At 41.7% G+C, this 24,007-nt stretch overlaps 1 protein-coding gene and 1 pseudogene across 1 annotated transcript; both read left to right on the top strand.

The window, feature by feature from the left end:
* Positions 1-13,078: 13,078 nt before the first annotated feature.
* LOC141417241 (uncharacterized) lies at positions 13,079-15,848 on the top strand. Its single transcript, XM_074055403.1, has 3 exons — positions 13,079-13,223; positions 15,078-15,260; positions 15,430-15,848. Exons 1-3 carry the CDS (start codon positions 13,079-13,081, stop codon positions 15,846-15,848), a joined length of 747 nt encoding a protein of 248 aa, XP_073911504.1.
* A 49-nt stretch (positions 15,849-15,897) lies between these two features.
* On the top strand, positions 15,898-18,040 carry LOC141417451 (lamin-B1 pseudogene; annotated as a pseudogene).
* The last annotated feature ends 5,967 nt before the right edge of the window (positions 18,041-24,007 follow it).

Here is a 24,007-nt window from a genome sequence, read left to right as displayed (position 1 = left end):
CAGATGGGATATAAAGCTCTGCTATATACAACATACAAACACAGAACAAAGAATAGGAGAATTATTTTCCTCCTGTTGGGTCTCCAGTAGTCAAAGGGGTAGATCCAATTTAAGGGGCTGTCCCAATTTAGGGAGGCTTGTTGTAATTCCTGATAGCCTGGGGAGGCAAGATAAGACAAACTGAATACTCCTGAATCTGCCTGGACTTTAACCAACAGAGCACAAAGGAAAGAAAGTCTGAAGAGGGTAAAAGGCTTTCCTCCGGGGCAGAGGGTGGAACAGCGAAGTCAGCCTCAGAGGTTTTCAGAGGAAAGAAAACAAGGAGCAAGATTTAATTACTCAGGATACACAGAGTCAGGACAGTATTCATTGGTCCCTCCCAGAAGTCTCAGTACTGCAAGAGGGATCTGAACATAAGAACCCTTGGACCATTTAGAGGAGTAATGGCAGAAAAGACTAAGTTGTAAAATGGTGCTATAATTAAGGTACTGTTTTGAGGCCAGACTTCTCAATCTGGCAGTTTGTAAAGCTGGTCATGCCACATTTCAAAGAAAGATTAAGCATTTCTTTGTGTTTGAGGATCAAATTTAGTCCAGTGCCAGAGATCGCAGCCCAGAAGTGAGTTTGAAGGGATGAAAGCAGTTTGACCCATGTTGGGAGAGGGCTTTTCAGTGCCCTAAGTCTCTCTGAGGCTTCCCACCAGGAGAGAAGAGGCCTACTGTCTGCAGAGGGACAAGTCGGGATGCCTGCTCTGCTGGGGCATCCCACCAAGTCAGAGGGATCCCAAGTCGGTGTGCTATTCTCCATAAGAGGATCCCCCCCACCAAGTGGTACTCTCAGCATTGAAGGTTGAGCGGACTCCCAACCTTGAAGTCAGGGTGCATAGTCCTGACCAGAGAATGGGAGAGACAAGGGACAAAGGAGACTCACCACTGGTGCTGAAGCTCCTTTCATTGCCCTGGCCAGAGAATCTCAATTTTCCCCAAGTCCCAGTGTGGCACTACTGAAGTAGTACTAGTGAAGAAAAGAAAAGGAGTTCTCTGAATTCCTGCATGGGGTATGGGGGCTCCTCTTATTAATCCCTGTGAGGGTCAGCAATTTACGTCATGGATTTTGGAGCACTGCAGGTTGGAAAAAGAATTTACTGAGAGGGAGAGTGGAAGAAGGCAAAGATTTATTAGAGCACCATTAAGAGAAGAGACAAATAGCAGGTGGCTATGCAAAAGAGCATAGCATGCTGGGACAGGATTTATAGTAAGCTTTATACATTAGGTTAGACCACTTTTGACTGACTGTCTCCATTCTCATGGACCTCACTGACTGGTTGTCTTTTCCTGGGATCATGGTTTGAATTTCTTGTGCACGGGAACATCTCTGTTCCATCTGGGCCTCCCAGGGGGCTGTATCCACCTCCCACATTCTCTCTGTTCCTTGGTGTTGGTCTGCCTTGTTTCCTTAAAATGGAGGCCTCCTCCACACATCCCTCCTTCCTTCTGTCCTCCTCTTCTTCTCTCCTTCTCTCGGCAAAGAGGCCAAATGGGAGAGGCGACACTTTGGGAAGATGAAGCCCTGGTCACAAGGAGGCACTGCTGAGCAGAACCTTAGCTGGGGACCCACCCTGTAAATAACTGACCACATTTATCCTAAGAGACAATGCACAAATGAGAAAGCTAATGTGCTTTTATGCCTTTCATAAATACATTTCCTTCCTTCCTTGTTTTCTTCTGTGCTAAGATAATCCATCCCATTGGTCATTAGGAGTGACATCATCAAAGTGTGTTCAGTTCTCTGACAGAACCTGATCCTTCAGAGAGAAGAGCAAACAGGATAAAGAAGCCTCTGCCTTGGTCTGGGAGGATGGTACAAGAATTGCTTGGTCCGCCATTGGCGTATGTGTGGCCCCAATTTTTCACCTCTATACCCCTAGGAGTCCTTTATTCACCTGTAAAATGGGTATATAATTTTTACCTACCTCTGAGTTGTGTTAGAGGTTATAATTAATGGTGGTTAAAGTACTGTGAGAGGCACGGATGGAAGGCCTTATGTAAATATACATCATTATTATGATTAATGGCATTTTTCTTTGAACATACCAGGAGACTGCCCTTTTGACTTGGGCTGTTTAACTGCATCTCTGCTCTCCCCATTATGCCAGAGATATTATAGGCTGGCCACATGAGAAAACTTTTAAAGGTCTGGAAATCTGCTGCTATCTTAAAAGTGATTTTAATCTTTCCATTACCCACCCTCTTTTGACACCCCTCAAGTAACCTGACATGAAGAGTGTCAGTTTTTGTATATTATGAACAATCTGTTTGATCCAAACTGTTTCAACAGGTGTGAAGCAGGAGAAAATTACTCTTCATCATTAATTAACCAGCCCTTCCTGAGAAGGAACCGTTTTGGCATTCTCATCCATACCACCCTATCTTCTCTTCAGTGTAGACAGTGATCCAGCTGCCTGGCTTTCCTGGGGTCTTTCAGCAGGACTGTCATCCTGGGCAGCCTGGTCTGGATGCTGCTTCCCGCCTGCTTCTTTTTTGCTCCATGGCTTTGGGCAGGCTACACAACAACTGCGCTTCCTGAGACAGTGAGACAGTCACATGCCCCTTTTAAATCTGTGAGAGGGATTAAAAGAAAGCACGTGAAACACCCTAGTGCTTGGTGTATAGTAGGTACTCAATGTATTTTCCCTTCTTTCCCCTCAGTGGGTCTAAAGAAAACTGAATCTACTTTTGTGATGTAGCTGCATAAATGCTCAGGATTCTGACCACGAGATAATCTTCAGGGAGAGGCTGAGTCCTTTGCTGCCTTAGCTGCACGAGGATGTGATTATGGATTGTGCAGTGGGGCAGGTCCTCCTTCCTCAACTAGCAACCCCGTGGGAGGAGCATCCCCATCCTCAGGTGGGAAGACCTGAGGCAGTTCCTGTAGTGACCCTCAGACCCTCAATTCCAGAATTTTCCAGCTGACTTCCACAGCAATCATAACTCTAAGAAGAATGGAAAGCATAGAGGGGTGAGGTCAGCAGTGTGCCTTAAAGTTATTTATCTTTTTTCTTTTGAGTATTTAAAATATTTTTATTATTTATCAGACTCTTAAGTGCCTGGCATTTTTGTGCATGCATTCAGAAATGGACTCCATTCTCTGTATATGAAGATACATTGTGCTGGCACTGGCTACATTTATATCCTCTTTTGAGCAGGGCTCTCTTTGTTCCTTTTTCTCTTGATCAGGTGTGCCCTGGAGTGTGGGGCTTAGTTCTGGTTGCCACACTTTGAGGAGGATATAAACACAGTTGGAGTGAGCTTGGAGTTGATACTCAGCTGGTATAAGGAACCAGAGAGTTGAGAAGACACCATTATTACCAGCTCTAGGTCACCAGATCAGGGGCCAGAAGTTCTTGGTGTCATCAGAGAAAGAACTCAAGGATGGACACAGAGGAGACCTTTATGCAGGAGCAGGCTTATGACTGCAAAGCAAGTGACTGTCCATTCCTCAGGGGTGGGGAGATTGGGCAGGCTCAAGAAGGAGGGCTGCCTGGAGGGGTCCAATACATCAAGTTTGTATTAGGCTCTGTGCGTATGAAAGTGGCACCCCTGGAAAACATCATTACCTCCTGAACACGGGGCTGCCCATCATCACCTCCTTGCACATGTTCAGTGAAGCCCTGGATGTCAGACCAATGCTGTCATTTTCTGCAGACTTCGGGAGTTGGGTCAGCAACTGTATGTCATAAGTTACTCTGTTTATGTCAGGGGTCAGGATGTGATTTTTAAAAAATTAACAGCTAACCCATCATTCTCAGTCATTAGTTCCTATCTCTTTGCCTAACCTCTATGGCACCATCATCCTCAAGAACATGAAGATGAAGTGAAAGACAGATTAGGTCAAGATGTATCTCTTTCCATTCTCCCAAATGTATGATTCATGATTCTGGAATTTGTCTAAATTAATGAACCATGTATAGGATATATGAGCTTTCTACTGGTCATAATATGTGCCTGATGTCACCACTTGGAATGTAGGATTTACTATACTCATAAGCTTCTGCTTTGCACCGAACACTGATAAACGTGTGCATGTTTAAGCTCCTCTGCCAGGCCTCACAGGAGGGAAGTGAACTGTGATGCACACTCTTCTTGGCAATCCCAAATCCCCTGACTGACCTCCTCAGTGTGGGTGGGAGCCATGAATTGATCTAGCCAAATTACTTGGCTTGCTGATGTTAGCAACACACTGCTGAGGGGGCTGACAGGCCCCTCGGGAGGCCCAAGGTTAGACATAGACACTGGAGGCCACCTTGGACTAGTGTGGGATCTAACTGGCCTTTATAACTAAGGTATAAACAACTCAGAAATTACAAGACAGATTCTACACAAGGGGGAATGATGCTTAGGATGTGACTCCAGCCAGATTCCTTAGACAATGACTTTACTTCTTTGTGTCCCTGTTTCCTAGTTTGTGAACTGGAGAGGATAACAGGCCTATAGGATCACTGTGAGGATGAAAGGAATTAATAGAGGATGTTTCAATGTCTTAGCCATTTTGCTTTCAGAAGGTGAATGCTCAAACTTAGGAAAAAGAGTTATTTTAAATGATATGATTAAATTGAAGGCCATTACAGCATTTTGGAAGTGTGGCTGATCTGTACTGAGTGTGATTTACACTTTGGAAAAATGGCGTCCTGAGAAGCCAACCCTGAAATCTCAGAGGCAAGTGTTCACTAGATATGAGGAAGAAGAAAAGAGCACTAGAGTCCTAGGACTCCTGTGGAACCTGTTGGACTTGTTCTTCTCTTAAGCCAGTGGTCTTCAAACTTGAGCAAGAATCAGAGTCTCCTGGAGGGTTTATTAAAACCAGATTGCTGAGCCCCACCCAGAGAGTCTGAGTCAGTAGGAGTGGGTGGGGCACTGAATTTGCTCTTCTAATGAGTTCCTAGGCTTTGTGGATGCTGCTGACCTGGGCTACGCTGCTCTGGGGAAATGGATGGAGGAAGCTTATCTAGTCTTCAGTTCCACTATTTTCTCTGGGGATGAGATCAGGGGATGGGACTGGAGGAGGATCTTCTGCCTACACTTGCAGGGTGTGAGTGGATGATGGCAAGAAACTCCTGAAGGTGTGAAACATGCATGTTAGAGGCTGAGGGGTGCAATCAACCCCAGAGCCTGCAGGTGAACCTAGCATGGAAAGTGATAGGACCTCTGAGAAACTCAGATGGTGTGTTCCATGATGGTTAATTTTGTGAGTCAACTTAGCTAGGCTATTAACTTAGATATTCATGTGTCATAGCTATTTCTATGAAGGTCTTTTTTTTAAAGATGAGATTAACATTTATATAAATAAACTTTGAGTAAAGCAGCTATCCTCAATAATGTGGGTGGGCCTCATCCAACCAGTCTCTCTCCCTGTAAAAAAAGGGATTTCTGCCAGTGGACTGCTGTTGGTACAGAACAGCAACTCTTTCCCTGATACCCTGTCAGCCTGTGTCATCTAGTTGTGAATGACCTGCTTCCACAATCTCTGAAGCCAACTCTTTATAACAAACTTGCTATGAGTATACATCCTGATCATTCTGCTTCTATGGAGAACTCAACTAATACAACCCTCATTGAGATGTGGCCACTGGCATATTAGGAATGCACAAGTCATCCCTTATTATTTATAAAAATTTGAAAGCACATTTAATCAGCACTGTTGTTTAAAAATGTTGATTCTCCTTCTGGGTTGGAGGTGGGTAGTGGGTGGGCATGCTTTCTTTTTCCTGGTGTTATTGAACTAAATTTCACTCAGCATGAGTCAAAGAAGGAAATCTGATGCTGTTGGGGACACATCCTGGTGATAAAGGGGCAGGTATCAGTTTGGTGTTTTTTTTTTTAATGTTCTACTTTGGAATATTTAGCAATTTCAGCTTCAAAGGGAACTGCAAGAAGTAATTAAAATATACTTAAAGGCAGTATTATGAGGCAGTAGGTGTTATTTCCATTTTATGTCTGGTAAGACTGAGGCAGCAAAGATTATGACAGGTTCAAAAATGTGGCTAGAGACCAAGTTTGAGACTCTCTGACACCTGTCTGTATATTCCATCTGGCCATGCTTCTTTCTGAAGAAATTCACAGTGGGGGATTGATATTCTTATTAACATTAATAGATACCATGTGTTGTGTTGACAGCTACCAGTACCAGGTGCCACACGAAATACTCTGCATGCATTACCTATTCAGTTCTTCCAGCACCATGCAGCTGGTGAAATTATCATCCATTCTTCATAGGTGAGAAGTTAAGACCCTGGAAGGCTGACACTTCTCATGGTTGCACAGCTGGGAAGTGAGACTGCTGAGGCTTGAACTCAGGTCTCATTGACTCTAAATACTACCACAACCAAACCACCACATCTTAGTGCTTTATATATGAATTCTGAGGACCTACTGAAGAACAAGAAGTTTGAGGCCAGTGATTCTGAGGATTAGAGATTTTGAGCACTACTGGATTGTAAACAAAGTGAGGGGAAGGACCTGGGGCTTGGCTCATTCACCTTTTCTAGCCCTGGTGCTGATCATAGAGACTGGATACCCAGAAGACACTTAGACTGCTTTGGAACTTTCCAAAGAAATGCATTGAAAAATAAGGTATCTTCTAGCTCTGTAAGAAGTTGCAAATATCATTCTGGTGCTCCAAGAATGAGGCAGACCCCCATGGAGGTTTAACGTAGGAAAAGATATGGTTGACCGGGATAGACGTTGAATAGCTCTAGGGATTTTCATACAGGCTGTTTGTTTCAGTTGTCCCTCCAGCCCATCTACAAGACTTAACCCAAATAATATCTTCCTAAACAGAATACCAGCTTAAAAGAAGGGCAAAGGCATTTGTTGGGATATGGACAAAGGAGAAGGTGGCCACCTCTGTTTGCCCACTCTTGGCCTTGGGTACAAGGCTCTCATGAGCCTTTTCATGCTTGTCTTTAGACTGGCTCTGGTTAGTAGACTCAGAGCTACTGGATTTTCCAGGACAGTGTTTCAATTGGATAGGTTACCACATTTTATCTACCAGGAAAGCTGGAGAAATAGTTGTAGAATTAAACATGTTATGCCAACAGGATGAATTGATGTCCATTATAATAGCATAGTCTTTTATGGTGCTTCTCGTCAGTTTCTGTTCATCAGAGCAAAATCAGCTCTATCCTTGTCCTCTTCACTCACTGTAATCTTGGAATACAGGTATTAATGTGTCTGCTTTATTCCTTTCTAAGACCCAGGTAGTGGAGAGATCTGCCTATCATTGGTTCATCCACATTATCTCACTAGGTAGGGCTGACTTGAATAAAATTACTTTAAATTAATCACATATGTTAAATTATAAAACACTTTTTTATAGTAAAGTTACACAAAATTTACCATTTTAACCATTTAACATATAAAATCCAGAGGCATTAATTACATTTGCATTGTATACAGACATCCCCACTATCTAGCTCCAGAAATTAGTTGTCATCCCAAACTGAAACTCTGCCCCCATTAGACACCAAGTCCTTATTGCCTCCTCCCACACAGCTCTGGCTACCACCATCCTACTTTCTGTCTCTACGAATTTGTCTTTTAATTAATTCTCTCTCTTTCACATTTTAGTTTTTAATTTTTATTAGTATATATTCATTGTATGGGGGGATTCATTGTGACAATTCTGAATGGCTTTACATTGTACCTTGGTTAGATCCCAACTCCTCCCTGCGCCACTTAAAGAAATTGCAAGAGATTTCATTGTTCTATTTCATATATGTATATGAAGTCCATCAATCATATTCCCTCACCTTCATCTCTTTCATTCACTCTTCTCCCTCTCACAAGTACCCTCCCCCACTATACCTATTTATATTTCTGTCTTTCATTATTAATTCCAAAGTCATACATTTTAGTTTTTTTTCTTTAATTCTTTTATTTGCATGTGCATACATTGTTTGGGTCATTTCTCCCCCCTGCCCCTGTCCCCCCTCCCTCCCCTTCCCCCTTTCAGTTCTACATTTTAGTTTTGAATGGAGATTAGGAAGTGTCATCTCCAGGTCAATGGTTATGAAGACCCTCCATGCTTCAGGGAGATAGAATAATTTTTCCTACTGTTATTTAGGGTGGAAGAGCGGGTCTAGATGGTAGAAGAGGGGAGAGAGAAAAAAGATGTAATCTCCATGAGTCAGGCCTTGGACAAACAACCAACCTACAAAAGGGGTTATGTGTCATCTCCATCTTACAGAGAAGAACAGAGATGCAGAATGGTGTTGTGACTTGTTATACATGTGGAACTGGGATTTGAACTGAGGTCTGACTTCTTGTTCAGTGCTCCTATTTAGGTCTTTTTTTCAGTAACAGCATTGTCATATAGCACAAAATTGATCCTTCAAAGTCTATAATTCAGTTGGTTTTTGTAGCATATTCACAATGTTGTGCATGCATCACAGCTAACTTTAGAATATTTTCATCAGCTCCCAAAGAAACCCTACACTCATTAGCAGTCAATCCCCATTCTCCCTCGTATCCCAGCCTCTGGCAGTCACTCACCTACTTCTGTCTTTATGGATTTTCCTATTCTGTACATTTTTTCATGCAAAATGTGATCAGAAAACCACATATTATATGGCGTGGCTTCTTTTGCTTAGCATGTCTTTTAGGTTCATCCATGTTATAAGATGTATCCTTTTTCATTACTGACAATATTTCATTGTATGGATGTGTCACATTTAAAAATGTGTTATCAACTGAGGACGTTTGAGTTGTTCCTACATTTTAGCTGTTAGGTTTCTACTTTTAGCTCTTATATTTTGATCTCTATCTGCAGCTCTGTTTTATTCTTTTAAATTATGTTGTGAAGGAGACTGTTTCCTTATTTTTCATAGTTTGTTGTCAGTGTGTAGAAATACAACTGGCTTTTGCTTATTGATTTCATATCCTGCAACCTCACTTGAATTTGCTTCTTAATTCTAACAGTTAATAAGCGGTTAGATTCTATTAGTGAATCCTTTTTACTTTCTACTCATGAAACCATGTGATCTGACAATATAGTTGCACTTCTTCCTTTCTAATATGTAAACATTTTCTTTCTTTTTCTTGCCTAATTGCCTTGCCTGGAACCTCCAGTACAAAGTTGAATAGAAGTGTTGAGAATGGCTGTCCTCATTCTGCTCCTGACCAGAGAGGGAAACAGTCAATTCTTCACCATTTACTATGATGTTAACTGTGAGTATAAACAGCATTTATAAGTTGAGGAAATTCCTCTGTATTCCTAGTTTGGTAAGTATTTTTATAATGGGAAGATTTTTGTCAAATGTTTCTTCTTGATTGAGATGATCACAGTTTCTTTCTTAGTTCTATTAATAGGCTCTATCCACCATCTATCTATCTATCATCTGTTTACCTATCATCTATCTATTTTAATTGAGGTTTGAACTCAGGGCCTTGTGCTGGCACTCTACACTTGACCCCCACCCCTCGCCCTCATATGGCATGTTACAGTGATTGAATTTTTTGATTCACTCCTAGAATAAGTCCTACATGATTATGGAGTATAATCATTTTTATTTGGTCAGTGCTCTTTAGTCTGTTAGAGTTGCCTCTCATGGGTTCTTTTTCCTCCTCAAAGCAAGCCTTATGTGGTGGATGGTGTCTCAGATCTTAAACACTGCTGAACAGTAGATGGTAACCTGAACATCCAGCTGAAATCTTTTTTTCCCCATGTTTTTATTAGTATATAAGAGCCACATGGGGAGTTTCATTGTGACATTTCTATATGTGCATGTACTATGCCCCAACTTGGTTCATCCCTGCCATTATTCTCCCTGTTCTCTCTCCCCTTCTCAGACTGACCTTTACGGGTTCCAATGTTCCATATTCATACATGTGTAGAAAATATATCAACCATATTTGCCCTCCTCTTTCCTCTTCACCTTCACCTGTCTTCTACTCCCTAACCCACTAGTACCCTCTTCTCAGCATGACCTGTTTTACATTCCTATCCTTCATTATTTGTCTGTTCTTTGTTCAGTGGGGTTTTGCCTTGGTATTTTACCTGTAAACATATTGTACTTTAATCCCCTCTATTACTCTTCCCTACCTTTCCCCCTACCCTGTATTGTGCCATAGTGTTCAGCGCATTTCATTGTTCTACATAGATGTGATGCATTTCAATATCATTCACTCTCTATCGTTCTCTTCTTTCCCTTCTCCCTTAGTCTTCTCTAACAGTCCCACTTTTAGAAACATATTCTGTATATATATGCCAGCTGGATTTTTTCAGAGCTTGATTAGATCAACCACCAAGGTGCCTCAGGGCATGTTGCTGCTAATTTCTATTTCAGAGTGTGGAAAAGGCATGCTGGGAAATTGAATTTGAGTTTCATGAGCTAATGTAACAGATCTCCTAAGAGTATCTATTTTCAAATGTTTGATAGTTTAGCACCAAACTATATGCTTTAACTTTTGGCCTAGAAAACATGACTTGTATTTGCCATCTTATCTATGTAATTCAGATCTCAAGCCTAAGCCACAGCAACATCTGTAATGTGGACCACTGCCTATGGCAAAGACTTGGAGAAGGGTCTAGCTCAAAACAGATGTTCTCCCATTTCAAACTCTCAATTTCCATACTTTATCTTGCTTTTTTTGTTGTGTTTTCTTTTTAAACACTATAAATAATTTATGAGAAAAGAGTCTGAAACCCAAAGGATAAAAATTTTTATAGCCAGTCCCTGCTGGCATATTAATGACTCCAATTATAGTTCACAGCTCCAAATATACCTTCAGTAAATGAAACATCAGGAAATTATCTTGGATCAAATTAATAGATGTAATCATGGGAGAAAAGTAGGTTTAGGCTTGGAATTAAATTGAACTGAGACAGTCCTCTGAGTTTATGACTCTGCACTAAGCACCAACGTTAGGTATCAATATTGTTTGCTAGATAAAGGCAGGAGGATAAATAACCTGAGTCCTCCATGGAAGTTATGAGCCTCAAGGCTGTCATTCTAGCCCTGGCACCTCCTTATTCCTCTTGGAATGTCCACAAGGGTGATTTTAGCAGCAGTCTTAATCTACCCCCTTCGATAACTTTGAAGCCAGCTTTGTACCTGGCATAAAATGATGTTTGGAATGTACTTCGCCCTTCAATGCTTCAGCTGATCCTAGCCCTGCGAAGCCCTTGGGAAATTTAATTTGAGACTGAACCTCTTCTTCTTCTCTGTGAACTGAACTCCCATCCCTGGGTGGGTAGGATGATTTAGTGAGTGTCTGCAAGGAGCTGAGCTTACAGGAGATGCTCAGTAAAAGTTGGTTGCTTTCTTTCCTTCCTTCAGTTGAAGCAAGAATATTCTCTGCAGCTACATAGACCCAGAAAAAAGAGTGAAAAGTGTGTGATGGCTACAGGGCCACAGTCATGAAACTAGGCAAAGCCGTGTTGTAGAGATTCAAGAGCATGGACATGAAGTGCGGCCCCAGAAAGCCTGGGGTTTGGTCCTGGCTCTGCTCCTTACCAGCCATGTGGCCTAATGCAGCTATCATTTTCTTTAAAGGAACAGATACTAGTACTTCAGAATGAGGGACTTCTTTGCTTGCTGTTCTTTTGGCACTTTTACATGAAGGTTCTTACTTCTTGTCTGTGCTGACATACTCATCAGTCTTTTGCCTTCTCCATCTCTGTGCTGCTCAGTGTCTGCTTGGATTTTTCTTTGGGGATGACTGGACTCTGGCCTGGTTAACATGATGACTGTGAACCCCCTCAGCTGTGGCTGTGCACAGTTGCCCATTCTGTGCACATAGTGTGTACCGGTGTGGGATCTGGGTCAGTCACAACTTCACTGAGTCTGGAATCAGCACAACTGGTGACCTTGCTAAATAACTTTGTCTCTGAGTATTCATTTTCTTATCTGTAAATTATTTTCTTATCTGTAAATCTTATCTCACAACAACTATGGGAATGATACTATTATCATCATTTTCACTTTACAGATGAGGAAACTGAGGCTCCACAGGTAATTAATCTTGTGCAAGGCCACAATTATTATATGACAAAGATCTACACCCACATCTTTCTGACTCAAAGGTAAATTCTCAGATGTAATGAGGTGACGTGTATGCACTGAGAACGTGCAGGACTCATGATAAGCTATCCTCTTTAGAAGGTAGGATTGATACTTTTTCAGGCTTAGGAGAGAACCAAATATTCTGAGGATGGAAGCTAGAAACCCTGACACATCCCTTCCCACTCTCTCTTGCTGAACCTGCTCTCCAAGTGATCATTCTAAACAGCTTGGAAAGTTCCCAAGGGAGAGGGCCACCTTGCAGTCACATAGATACTTTCTCATACAGATCATCCCTGAACAGCTCCCTAGTGCTGGATAAAAGAAGAAGCAAATGAATAAACCAAAATGATTACTTAATCAGATCCTCTGTCAAAAGGTGATTGTGTGAGAATGGACATGAAAAGATAGAGGTAAAGACCAGTTTATGGCCAATATTGGGTTTTCCACCCACTGGCTATGGAATGGGGTTGGGTCTAATGAGTATTTGCAGGGATCTTTGAAATTTCTGAGATGAAAGGCTATGCCCTATTTCTCAAGGAGCTTTGCTTGTTCTAATTGATCTGTTGAACTGCAATTGGGGGTGAAAGGTAATGAAATAATTTATTCACTTCAAAGATGCCTCATACCCCTTTGTATCCTCACCACCTAATTCAGTGTCCCCAGTATGGAATACTACTTTCATTGATACAGGCAGGGGTCTGATTTGTCTTCCCTTATTGGCTCTGTTTTTCTTCATTCAGACAATCTCCTTAACCTCGCCTGATATAAGGTGCCATGCACCTTGAGGTGGGGAGCTGTGGGGGGATGGAGTGGTGAAAGGGAAAGGAATGGAGTACTTTTCTTTTTTCCTTTCTGCAAGTCAATCAGAATATATAATGGCACAGAGGAAGGTATTCCTAGCACTCCACAGTCTGTGTGGAGCAGTTAATGAAAACCAAATGCATGGCAACAAAAAAATTACCAACTGTAAAAAAATCAGAATTTACTGCTACAGTAAAAGCTTCTCTTGAAGGGCCCATGAAGCTGATCTGGCATTTGGACCAGAATTGCAGTTTCAGGAAACCAGGTCTGGCAATGAACACTATACCTCTGAAGCAATGCTTCAAGGCTTCTGTGCACCTCTCAGAAGTCATGTCAGTTGCTCATCTAAGTCAGACTTCAGGTAAAATTAATCACATACATATTTTTTCCTGCCATTTCCATTGGCTGAGACATAGCATTTTGATAGAAAGATCCTTGTATATTCTAGACCATCATTTCTGACAGTTCTTGGTAAAAGATGTATGACCATGAGTGAGGCTTTCCATCATCCTAAGTTTCCCTTTGGCTTGTTAGCTGACTCCAGCATTTGCTTCTTGCAGGATGTCAGATAACATGATGTTGTCTGTGTTCAGTAAAGCAAGATGGCTAAGCTGGTTGGGTGTAGTGATTTGGGGCTACAGGTGACCTGTCTACATGCTTAGGAAGAGTATGGGGTAGGTTTCAAATTTTCTTCAGGAGAACTATGCCATTAGTCAAACTAATAAGCTACTCATGTAAAAGATATGCTTGTGTGGTGGGCAGACTGCTGGATTTTGAAGGGGAAAATTTGAGTGGAAGTACTGGCTCAGCTAGGCAAAATCTGTGTGAAATGCTCAATCTCTCCGAAATTTTCTTTGCTGACTTTGTGATATAAGTATATTAATTTCTCCCATTTTTTTCTACAAGTTGTTTTAGGGATCAATGAGATAATGAATGATAAGAGGTCATATGGGAGAAGGAGTTTAAGAATAGTTTTGGGAGAGGGCTAGAGGTCTAACCAACATGCCAAATAATGCCTTTATTTTAATCAAGATTTTATTGGGATATAACTCTTTCCTTTATTGTCTTACCTAGAGGAATATCCATTTCAGGTCACTCTCAAACCACATAGCTGAGAATCCAGAGCTTAGAATAACAGGTGGCCTATAATAGACACACAAATATCGGTTGACTAGATGACAGAATTATGGGGTGCATAATGGAATGTGGTAGTAGGTACCTGCTAGGTAGTATGGGGGGCATTTAGTTACTGGGCTTACAAGCATACGTAGAAGTATAGGAATTCAGATACCATGATTAAAGAAAGGAGGTTCTAAATTGCTCAAAAGAGCATTTTGAAAGTACTACATTAACTGTTACCGATTACAGACTTAGTATTATCTTTAGTAATTTCAAAGTAAGTGAGTATAAAAATTTCTAAACTATTGTCTCCAGGTTTTAAATCATTCTACACTTGACTCCTTTGCCAGTTACTCTTTGGTAGGCTTTGCCAGTAGGGGGTGCTAGAGGAAGGCTGGAGGAGAATAGGGGCTAGAGCCCTTCCTGTTATCTTCCTGTGCCTGATCACAGGAACACTTCACCATGGGAAGGACAGTTTGTTCTGGGAGCAGTAGGTGAATCCAGTTGCAGTTTTAGCAACATTTGCAGAATCAGCTTCATAGCAACACTCTTCTGTGCCTAACCTAGGCCATCAGCTCCAGTGGCCAGTGCCTCTTCCTTAGATGTGCCCCCTCTCAGAGGGTACTTACCCCACTGGATCCCTCTTTCAAGCTTCTAGTTTCAATAATTTCAACCTCTTCTCTTCGTTTTCCCAGTTGTAAGAGTCAGAACAGCATCCTGCACTTGTTATCTCTGTGATACCTTAGAGGTCACTGTTTGCCTTCTTGTTCTTCTAAAACTAACTAACCTTTCTTTGTATTAAATTTTTTCTGTTAAAATAACTGGGGTGGGGACTTCTGGGTTCCAGTCTGGATGTAAGGAGCTTAAAAATTTTACCTCCATCATAACAAGTAAAAACAGGAAAAATTGAAAGATTAAGTTAATCTGCTTTTAGATCCATAGACAAGTGATGTTCCCCCCAAACTAGAGAAAGACATAAATAAATAAGTAAATAAATGTATACAGCCATTATTAAAAAATTAAGACGTATAACTGATATGCCAAGAAAGGACAGAAAATGACATAAATATATTCAATTAAAACCACGGGGTTGGAGCGTGCGTCCCGCGCCACCTGCGCCCCCCTCTCCCCCACGCCGCTGCTGGCCCGCCGCCGCCCGCCCCTGCTCCCCCGCCCGCCGCTGAGCGCAGCGGGAGAGGAAACAAAAGTGCTGCGGGCGGAGACTTGGTGGCGGCTGCGCGCACCCTGCTCGGCCTCCCGGTTACCCTCGCCTCTCCGTGTGCGTGTGTGTGTGTGTGTGTGTGTGTGTGTGTGTGTGTGTTGTGTGTGTGTGTGTGTTGTGTGTGTGTGTGTGTGTTGTGTGTGGTGTGTGTGTGTGGTGTGTGTGTATGTTGTGTGTTGTGTGTGTTGTGTGTGTGTGTGTGTGTGTGTGTGTGTGTGCGCGCGAGCATGCCATAACCCCGCTGCCGCTATCCCAGGTGCTTTTCCCACCCCACGCCAGCCTCTGTTTGCGAGCGCGGGTCGCCGGTTTGTGCCTTGGGTCCCGGCTTCGCCCCTGCAGCCCCTTCAAGTGCTGGTGCCGCCCGCGGCCTCCCCGCCGATCGCCCCACCGCCCGCCATGGCGACCGCGACCGCCGTGCCGCCGCGGACGGGCAGCCGCGCCGGCGGCCCCGCCACGCCGCTGAGCCCCACGCGGCTGTCACGGCTGCAGGAGAAAGAGGAGCTGCGCGAGCTCAACGACCGGCTGGCGGTGTACATCGACAAGGTGCGCAGTCTGGAGACGGAGAACAGCGCGCTGCAGCTGCAGGTGACGGAGCGCGAGGAGGTGCGCGGCCGCGAGCTCACCCGGCCCAAGGCACTCTACTAGACGGAGCTGGCCGACGCGCGACGCGCGCTCGACAACACGGCCCGGGAGCGCGCAAAGCTGCAGATCGAGCTGGGCAAGTGCAAGGCCGAGCACGACCAGCTGCTCCTCAATTATGCTAAGAAAGAATCTGATCTTAATGGAGCCCAGATCAAGCTTCGTGAGTATGAAGCAGCACTGAACTCTAAAGATGCAGCTCTGGCTACTGCCCTTGGTGACAAAAAGAGTTTAGAGGGTGACTTGGAGGATCTGAAGGATCAGATTGCCCAGTTGGAAGCCTCCTTAGCTGCTGCCAAGAAACAGTTAGCAGATGAAACTTTACTTAAAGTAGATTTGGAGAATCGTTGTCAGAGCCTCACAGAGGATTTGGAGTTCCGTAAAAACATGTATGAAGAGGAGATCAATGAGACTCGAAGGAAGCATGAAACACGCTTGGTGGAGGTAGATTCTGGGCGTCAAGTTGAGTACGAGTATAAGCTGGCTCAAGCCCTTCATGAGATGAGAGAGCAGCATGACGCCCAAGTGAGGCTGTACAAGGAAGAGCTGGAGCAGACTTACCACGCCAAACTTGAGAACGCCAGGCTGTCCTCAGAGATGAATACTTCCACCGTCAACAGTGCCAGGGAAGAACTGATGGAGAGTCGAATGAGAATCGAGAGCCTTTCATCTCAACTGTCTAATCTACAGAAAGAGTCTAGAGCATGTTTGGAAAGGATTCAAGAGTTGGAGGACTTACTTGCTAAAGAAGGAGACAACTCTCGTCGCATGCTATCTGACAAAGAGCGGGAGATGGCGGAAATAAGGGACCAGATGCAGCAGCAGCTGAACGATTACGAGCAGCTTCTCGATGTGAAGCTGGCGCTGGACATGGAAATCAGTGCTTACCAGAAGCTCTTAGAAGGAGAAGAAGAGAGGTTGAAGCTCTCCCCAAGCCCGGGTGACAGTGTCCCGAGCATCCTCAAGTCGCAGTGTCCGCACAACCAGAGGAAAGCAGAAGAGAGTCGATGTGGAGGAGTCAGAAGCCGGCAGTAGTGTCAGCATCTCTCATTCCGCCTCAGCCTCTGGGAACGTGTGCATTGAAGAGATAGATGTTGATGGGAAGTTTATTCGCTTGAAGAATACTTCTGAACAGGATCAACCAATGGGAGGCTGGAAGATGATCAGGAAAATCGGAGACACATCAGTCAGTTACAAATATACCTCACGATACATGCTAAAGGCAGGCCAGACTGTTATAATTTGGGCTGCAAATGCTTGTGTCACAGCCAGTCCACCCACTGACTTCATCTGGAAGAACCAGAATTCCTGGGGCACTGGTGAAGATGTGAAGGTTATCTTGAAAAATTCTCAGGGAGAGGAGGTTGCTCAAAGAAGTACAGTCTTTAAAACAACCATACCTGAAGAGGAAGAGGAAGAAGAGCCAGTTGGAGTGGTTGTTGAGGAAGAACTTTTCCACCAGCAGGGAAGCCCAAGAGCATCCAATAGAAGCTGCACAATTATGTAAACTCGGACAGTTGTCTTCCTTGAGATAAGAAGTATGGTAATCCTTACCTATATGCAGTGCAGAGCCTTCTTAGAAGCACAGAATATTTTTATATTTCCTTTATGTGAATTTTTAAGCTGCGAATCTGATGGCCTTAATTTCCTTTTCAACACTGAAAGTTTTGTAAAAGAAATCATATCCATACACTTTGTTGCAAGATGTGAATTATTGACACTGAAATAACTGTGTACTGTTTGCAAAGGGTCCCTCTTTTTTTTTTTGGCTTTTTTATGTGTGTGTGTGTATTTTTTTTTTTAAGTTCTTAGGTCAAGGGGAAGGGGAGGGTAAATAAACCACTGTATGTCTGGGTAAAATTTGAAGATTGCTCCATCTAGAATAGCAATCTGCTCTTGATTATTCTCTGCTATATATAAAATGGTGCTGTGAGGGAGGGGGAAAGCATTTTTCAATATATTGAACTTTTGTACTGAATTTTTTTGTATAAGCAATCAAGGTTACAAATTTTTTTAATAGAAAAGAGAAATTTTGTAAGAAGGCAATGTTAACCTAATCATCGTGTAAGCACTCTGTATGAAGAATTCCGCAAAACTTTGTTTTATGGTTACTTCTCTTAGATTCTGAATTCATGAGGGGAGTGGGACAAGGGCAGGGAGGCAGGGTGGGGAAAGGGTTTCTCTATTACAGTGCATTAGTTGTGTTTTTTAAGATAGTGTAACATGCTTAAATTTCTTATGTGACATTAACAAATAAAAAAAGATGTTTTACTATTAAAAAAAACCACAGAAGACAGAAAAAGAAAGCAAAAAAGAATAACAGGAATAACAACAAATATAGTAGATATCAATCCAACTATATTGATAATCTCTTAGAATGTTACTGGTCTAAGTGTACCAATTAAAGACAGATATTGTCAGAGCAGATCAAAATAAGATTCAACTATATGTTATTTACAAAAAACCTATTTTCTTTTTCTCTTTTTCAAATTTTGCCTTTGTTTACAAAATAGTCTGATAAAGTATCCCCCCATACTTACAGATCTTTTTCACAACACACTTCGCACGTTGATTTTTAGCAATGTTACTATTTTAACTATAAAGAAATATATAGGTTAAAAATAAGTAGATGATTCTCAACAAAACCCCAGCAGCACAGCAACTAAGAGATACCATAGATAAATGGGACCTCATAAAACTAAAAAGCTTCTGTTCATCAAAAGAAATGGTCTCTAAACTGAAGAGAACACCCACAGAGTGGGAGAAAATATTTGCCAACTATACATCAGACAAAGGACTGATAACCAGAATATACAGGGAACTTAAAAAACTAAATTCTCCCAAAACTAATGAACCAATAAAGAAATGGGCACGTGAACTAAACAGAACTTTCTCAAAAGAAGAAATTCAAATGGCCAGAAAACACATGAAAAAATGCTCACCATCTCTAGCAATAAAGGAAATGCAAATTAAAACCATGCTAAGATTCCACCTCAACCCTGTTAGAATAGCCATCATCAGCAACACCACTAACAACAGGTGTTGGCGAGGATGTGGGGAAAAAGGAACCCTCTTACACTGTTGGTGGGAATGTAGACTAGTACAACCACTCTGGAAAAAAATTTGGAGGCTACTTAAAAAGCTGGACATCGATCTACCATTTGATCCAGCAATACCACTCTTGGGGATATACCCAAAAGACTGTTACTCCAGAGGCACCTGCACATCCATGTTTATTGCGGCACTATTCACAATAGCCAAGTTATGGAAACTGCCAAGATGCCCCAGCACTGACGAATGGATTAAGAAAATGTGGTATCTATACACAATGGAATTTTATGCAGCCATGAAGAAGAACGAAATGTTATCATTCGCTGGTAAATGGATGGAATTGGAGAACATCATTCTGAGTGAGGTTAGCCTGGCCCAAAAGACCAAAAATCGTATGTTCTCCGTCATATATGGACATTAGATCAAGGGCAAACACAACAATGGGATTGGACTTTGAGCACATGATAAAAGCGAGAGCACACAAGGGAGGGGTAAGGATAGGTAAGACACCTTAAAAATTAGCTAGCATTTGTTGCCTTTAACGCAGAGAAGCTAAAGCAGATACCTTAAAAGCAACTGAGGCCAATAGGAGAAGGGGACCAGGAACTAGAGAAAAGGTGAGATCAAAAAGAATTAACCTAGAAGGTAATACACACGCACAGGAAATTAATGTGAATCAACTCCCTGTATAGCTATCCTTATCTCAACCAGCAAAAACCCTTGTTCCTTCCTATTATTGCCTATACTCTCTCTACAACAAAATTAGAAATAAGGGCAAAATAGTTTCTGCCCGGGTATAGAGGGGGTGGGGGGGAGATGGAGGGGGCAGAGTGGGTGGTAAGGGAGGGGGTGGGGGCAGGGGGGAGAAATGACCCAAGCCTTGTATGCACATATGAATAATAAAACAATAAAAAAAATAAGTAGATGGAGGCTGTGGCTTTAGCTTAGTTGTACAGTGCTTGTCTTGTATGCATAAGGCCCTGGGATTGATTTCCAGCAAGGAAAAAAAAAGTGAATGGAGAAATACGTTTCATGGTAATAATAATTAAAAGAAAGTAAGAGGGCTGGAGGTGTGGCTCAAGTGGTAGAGTGCCTGCTTTGCAAGTACGAAACCCTGAGTTCAAATCCCAGTCCCACCAAAAAAAAGTAAGAGTAGCTATACTAATTTCAGACACAATAGAGTTTAGCACAGGAAAACTATCAGGGATAGAAATGGCATGTGTAATGATAATTCTTCAAGACAATTTAACAATCCTTAGATGCATCTAACAACAGACTATTAACATATGTGAACCAAAACTGATAGAAAAAGATGAATTCGCTACTTGTTATAGTTGGAGACACAACACCTTTCTGTTAAGGAGAAGAACAAGGTTGGAGGATTAACACTACATAAGCCTACAGAAATCAAGACAGTGTGGTATTGGCAAAAGAGTAGAAGAATAGATCAATGGAATAGAAAAGAGAGCCCAGAATAGACTCACATGATAAAGTTAAATGCTTTTTGAAAGAGGAGCAAAAATAATTCAATGGAAAACAATAGTCTTTTCAGCAAAAGGTACTGAAGTAACTGGACAAACATATGCGAAAGTAATGTAGATACCATCTCTACCCCCTCTATGGGAGTTAGGATCAAAGACCTCCTACATAGGATAGGAGAAAAGTCTAGTTGATGATGGGTATGACAACGACTTTCAGATAGAACACTAAAGGCATGGTCATGAAGAAAGAATGGAGAAATTGGACATCTTTAAAATTAAAACTTCATGCTCTTTGAAAGACAATGTCAAGGGAATAAGAAAACAATTCACAGACGAGGAGAAAATTTTTGCAAAAGATTTTGGATAAAGGTCTTTTATCTAAAATAATGCAAACAATTCTTAAATCTCATTCATAAGAACAAAAAAACCAAGCTGATTTAAACATAGGCCAAAGACTATAACTAGCATCTTATCAAGGAAGATAATATGTATGACAATAAGCATATGAAAAGATGCTCCACACGTGTCACCAGGGAAATACAAATGAACTCAACAACAAGACACTACTACTCACCTATTAGAGAGACAAAAGTCTGGAATGTTTATAACACCAACTGCAGGTAAGAATATGGACTAACAAAAACTCTCGTTCTTTGCTGGTGGGAATACAAAATGATACAGCCATTTTGGAGGACAGTGTGGCAGTTTCTTACAAAGCTAAACATACTTTTTCTATATAAACCAGCAATCACACTCCTTGGTTTACCCAAATGAGTTGAAAACAAGTCCACACAAAAACCTGTACATGGGTATTCATAGAAGCTCTATTAATAATTTTCACAACTTGGAGGAAACTAATATTTCTTTCAGTAGATAAATGGATAAACTGTGGACGTTTTTCCACTGTGGACAGTAGAATATTTTTCAGTGACAAAGAGAAACGAGCTATCAGCTTATATGAAGACATGGAGAAAACTTAAATTCATATTGTTATATGAAAGAAGCCAATCTGAAAAGGCAACATATTGTATGATTCCAACTTTATGACATTCTGGAAAACACAAAATTACAGAAATAGCAAAAAACTCTGTGGTTTCAGGAGTTGAAGGGGAAGGAGCAAAGATCAGGGAGAGCACAGACAATCTTACAGACAATGAAACTATCTTCTGAGGTAATATAACATGCCATGGTGAATGAGCAACACTAAGATGAATTTTAACTTAAACTGTGGGCATTGGAATGTGGTGATAGTGGGAGAGGAGGGTATGCAGGTAGGGGGATAGAGGGAATATGGGAAATCTCTTTATCTTCCATACAATTTTGCTGTGAATCAAAAATTACTCTAAAATGATGTCTACTAAGAAAAAACTTAGCATGGTGAATGTGTGGGGTGAATTAGGTGGTAGATATCCCAGTGGAGGATGAATGTACAAATATGTCTTTTCTAGTTTTAGGAATTCACAATCTAATCATTTCCCCAGGATTTTTAAAATTAAAAACTAGAAGGGGCTTTAAGGTCCACCTAGTTCAATGTTTTCAACTTATAGGTGAAGAAACCAAAGTCCAGAGAGGTTGAAATTTGCTTGAATTTGTGCAGTTGACTAAAGCCATTGCTGGACTGGAACTCATGTCTTTGATGCTCGTTCCTGTGCTTTTGTTATCACAGCACATTGTGATCTAGTTATGAATTCACTTTGTTGTGCAGAGGCTGATTTCAAATCAGATGGGTCTCAGACCTAGGCTTATCCTCTACTGGTGTGGGCCAAGAAGGGTGCGTGGCTCTTCACCCACCCCTGTGACACATGCCTTGTACTTTCTCTGGAAACCTCCCATTCTTGAGGCTGTTCAGAAGGGACATTAGGACCATGTGAAGCATATAAAAGTTGGCTTCATTCACTTCTTGCCTTCTAAATGTTGAAATTGTGTGAGCCTCGGGCCTCAGGCATTTTCTTCTAGCTACACCCACTCTTCAGGTGATATGACATAGTTCTGACTTTAGAATCATCCTTAGCCCAGATTTTTCCTCTCCACGAATCCTTTACCCTACATTTTAGACACATGTAACCAACTGCCTGCATTTCACATGAATGCAAGAGGAAACGGACTTGACATGTCTAGATCTAACTTTTCATCATTCCCCCATCTCTAACCCACTTCTCATCCAGTGTTCACTATCTCTGCTTATGTTAAAAAACCTTTGAATCATCCTTAAATTCTTTTATTCCTTCATCTAATTCATCTGCAGATCCTGTGGATTCTACCTTCAGAGTATACCCAGAATCTAACTTCTCATTTCCTTTGTTGTACCATCCTGACTTCTTCAGTAGTCTCCCAACTGGTTTCATACTTCTACTTGTGACATCCTTCATTCTCAGCCCCAAATAAGTACCAGATGGGGCTTTACAAACTGTAAGTCAGAGAACTAGAAACAAATATGTAAGCCTTATTGCTGTCCAAGACTGCTGCTTGAAAGGACTTTCTGCATGGGAGGAAAACTCCTTTGCTAACTGAGGACAGGTTAGAGTTGGAGAGTTAAGATTTGCAAGGCCGAGTAATGAAGAGGAGAAATGCAGAGGAAGAAATTACACAGTGGTTCCCTTGAGTTTGCTGCTAAATACCAAACCACGCATGCATAGAGTTAAAAACTCCAGAGGCAAGATGAAGAGTGACTGGAGTCCTAGAAATGGAAAAATTCCCACAAGTTACACAGGGCTGGAAGATGCTTCTGTTCTGATCAGCCAATGTGCAGGTACTATTGAATTCCTGAGGCATTCAGTAAGGACTTCAAAAGCCTCAGTTATAGGGCCATAGCAGTCCCAGAGTAAAGGCTACATTAAAACTTCACTAGCAAAACAAAAAGCCAAGCTCAAAAGGAGCAAGCTGAGCTTCAAGTAACTTCCTAGTTACCAGAGAAAAGAAACTCATTTTATAGAACAAAATCCAGTACTTAAAATTCATGATGTTTAGCTTTCAAATGAAAACTGCCGGACTTGCAAAGAAATAGCAAAATGTGACATATACCTATTTTTGTACAGCTTTGAACAGTTTTAGGGTCTGTTTTGTGGTGCTGGGGATGGACTCCAGGCCTTTGTGCACGATGGGAAAGCCCTCTACCACTCAGCTACAACCCCACTAATGTGTAAGGGCTGCTGGATTTGCTAGTTTTCTCACATTGCAAAAAACCTCTACTCATTTGAGTATCTGTTCAAACATTACCTCCTTTGAGAAGCCTTTTCTGGTACAAAACCATCATGATCTATCAATCTCGGTCTGTTCACCTATTATTTTTACTTTTTCATAGCATTTGATCATTAGATTATATATCCTTGTTTTGATATGTCTCATACACAGTATGCACTCAGAACAATTATTAAATGATCGATTGAATGAATATGAGAAAATTCTGATTTTCCCTTTGGGTAAAACTAACCATGGTTACCTATTTTCTAGTAAATGCCACCAGCACTGAATACACAGTCATGCAACAGAAATGAACTGGATATAATTGTAGTCCCATAAGACCATAATAGGACTAAAAAATTCCTGTCACCTGATGATGTCACAGTCATTGTAATGTCACAGTACAACACATTATTTACATGTTTGTGGTGATGCCACCAGTTGTATAAAAGT

Source organism: Castor canadensis, chromosome 15 (genome assembly GCF_047511655.1).
Source record: "Castor canadensis chromosome 15, mCasCan1.hap1v2, whole genome shotgun sequence".
NCBI lineage: Eukaryota > Metazoa > Chordata > Mammalia > Rodentia > Castoridae > Castor > Castor canadensis.
The sequence above is the reverse complement of the archived record's forward strand: the minus strand, read 5'-3'. Positions and strand labels throughout refer to the sequence as shown.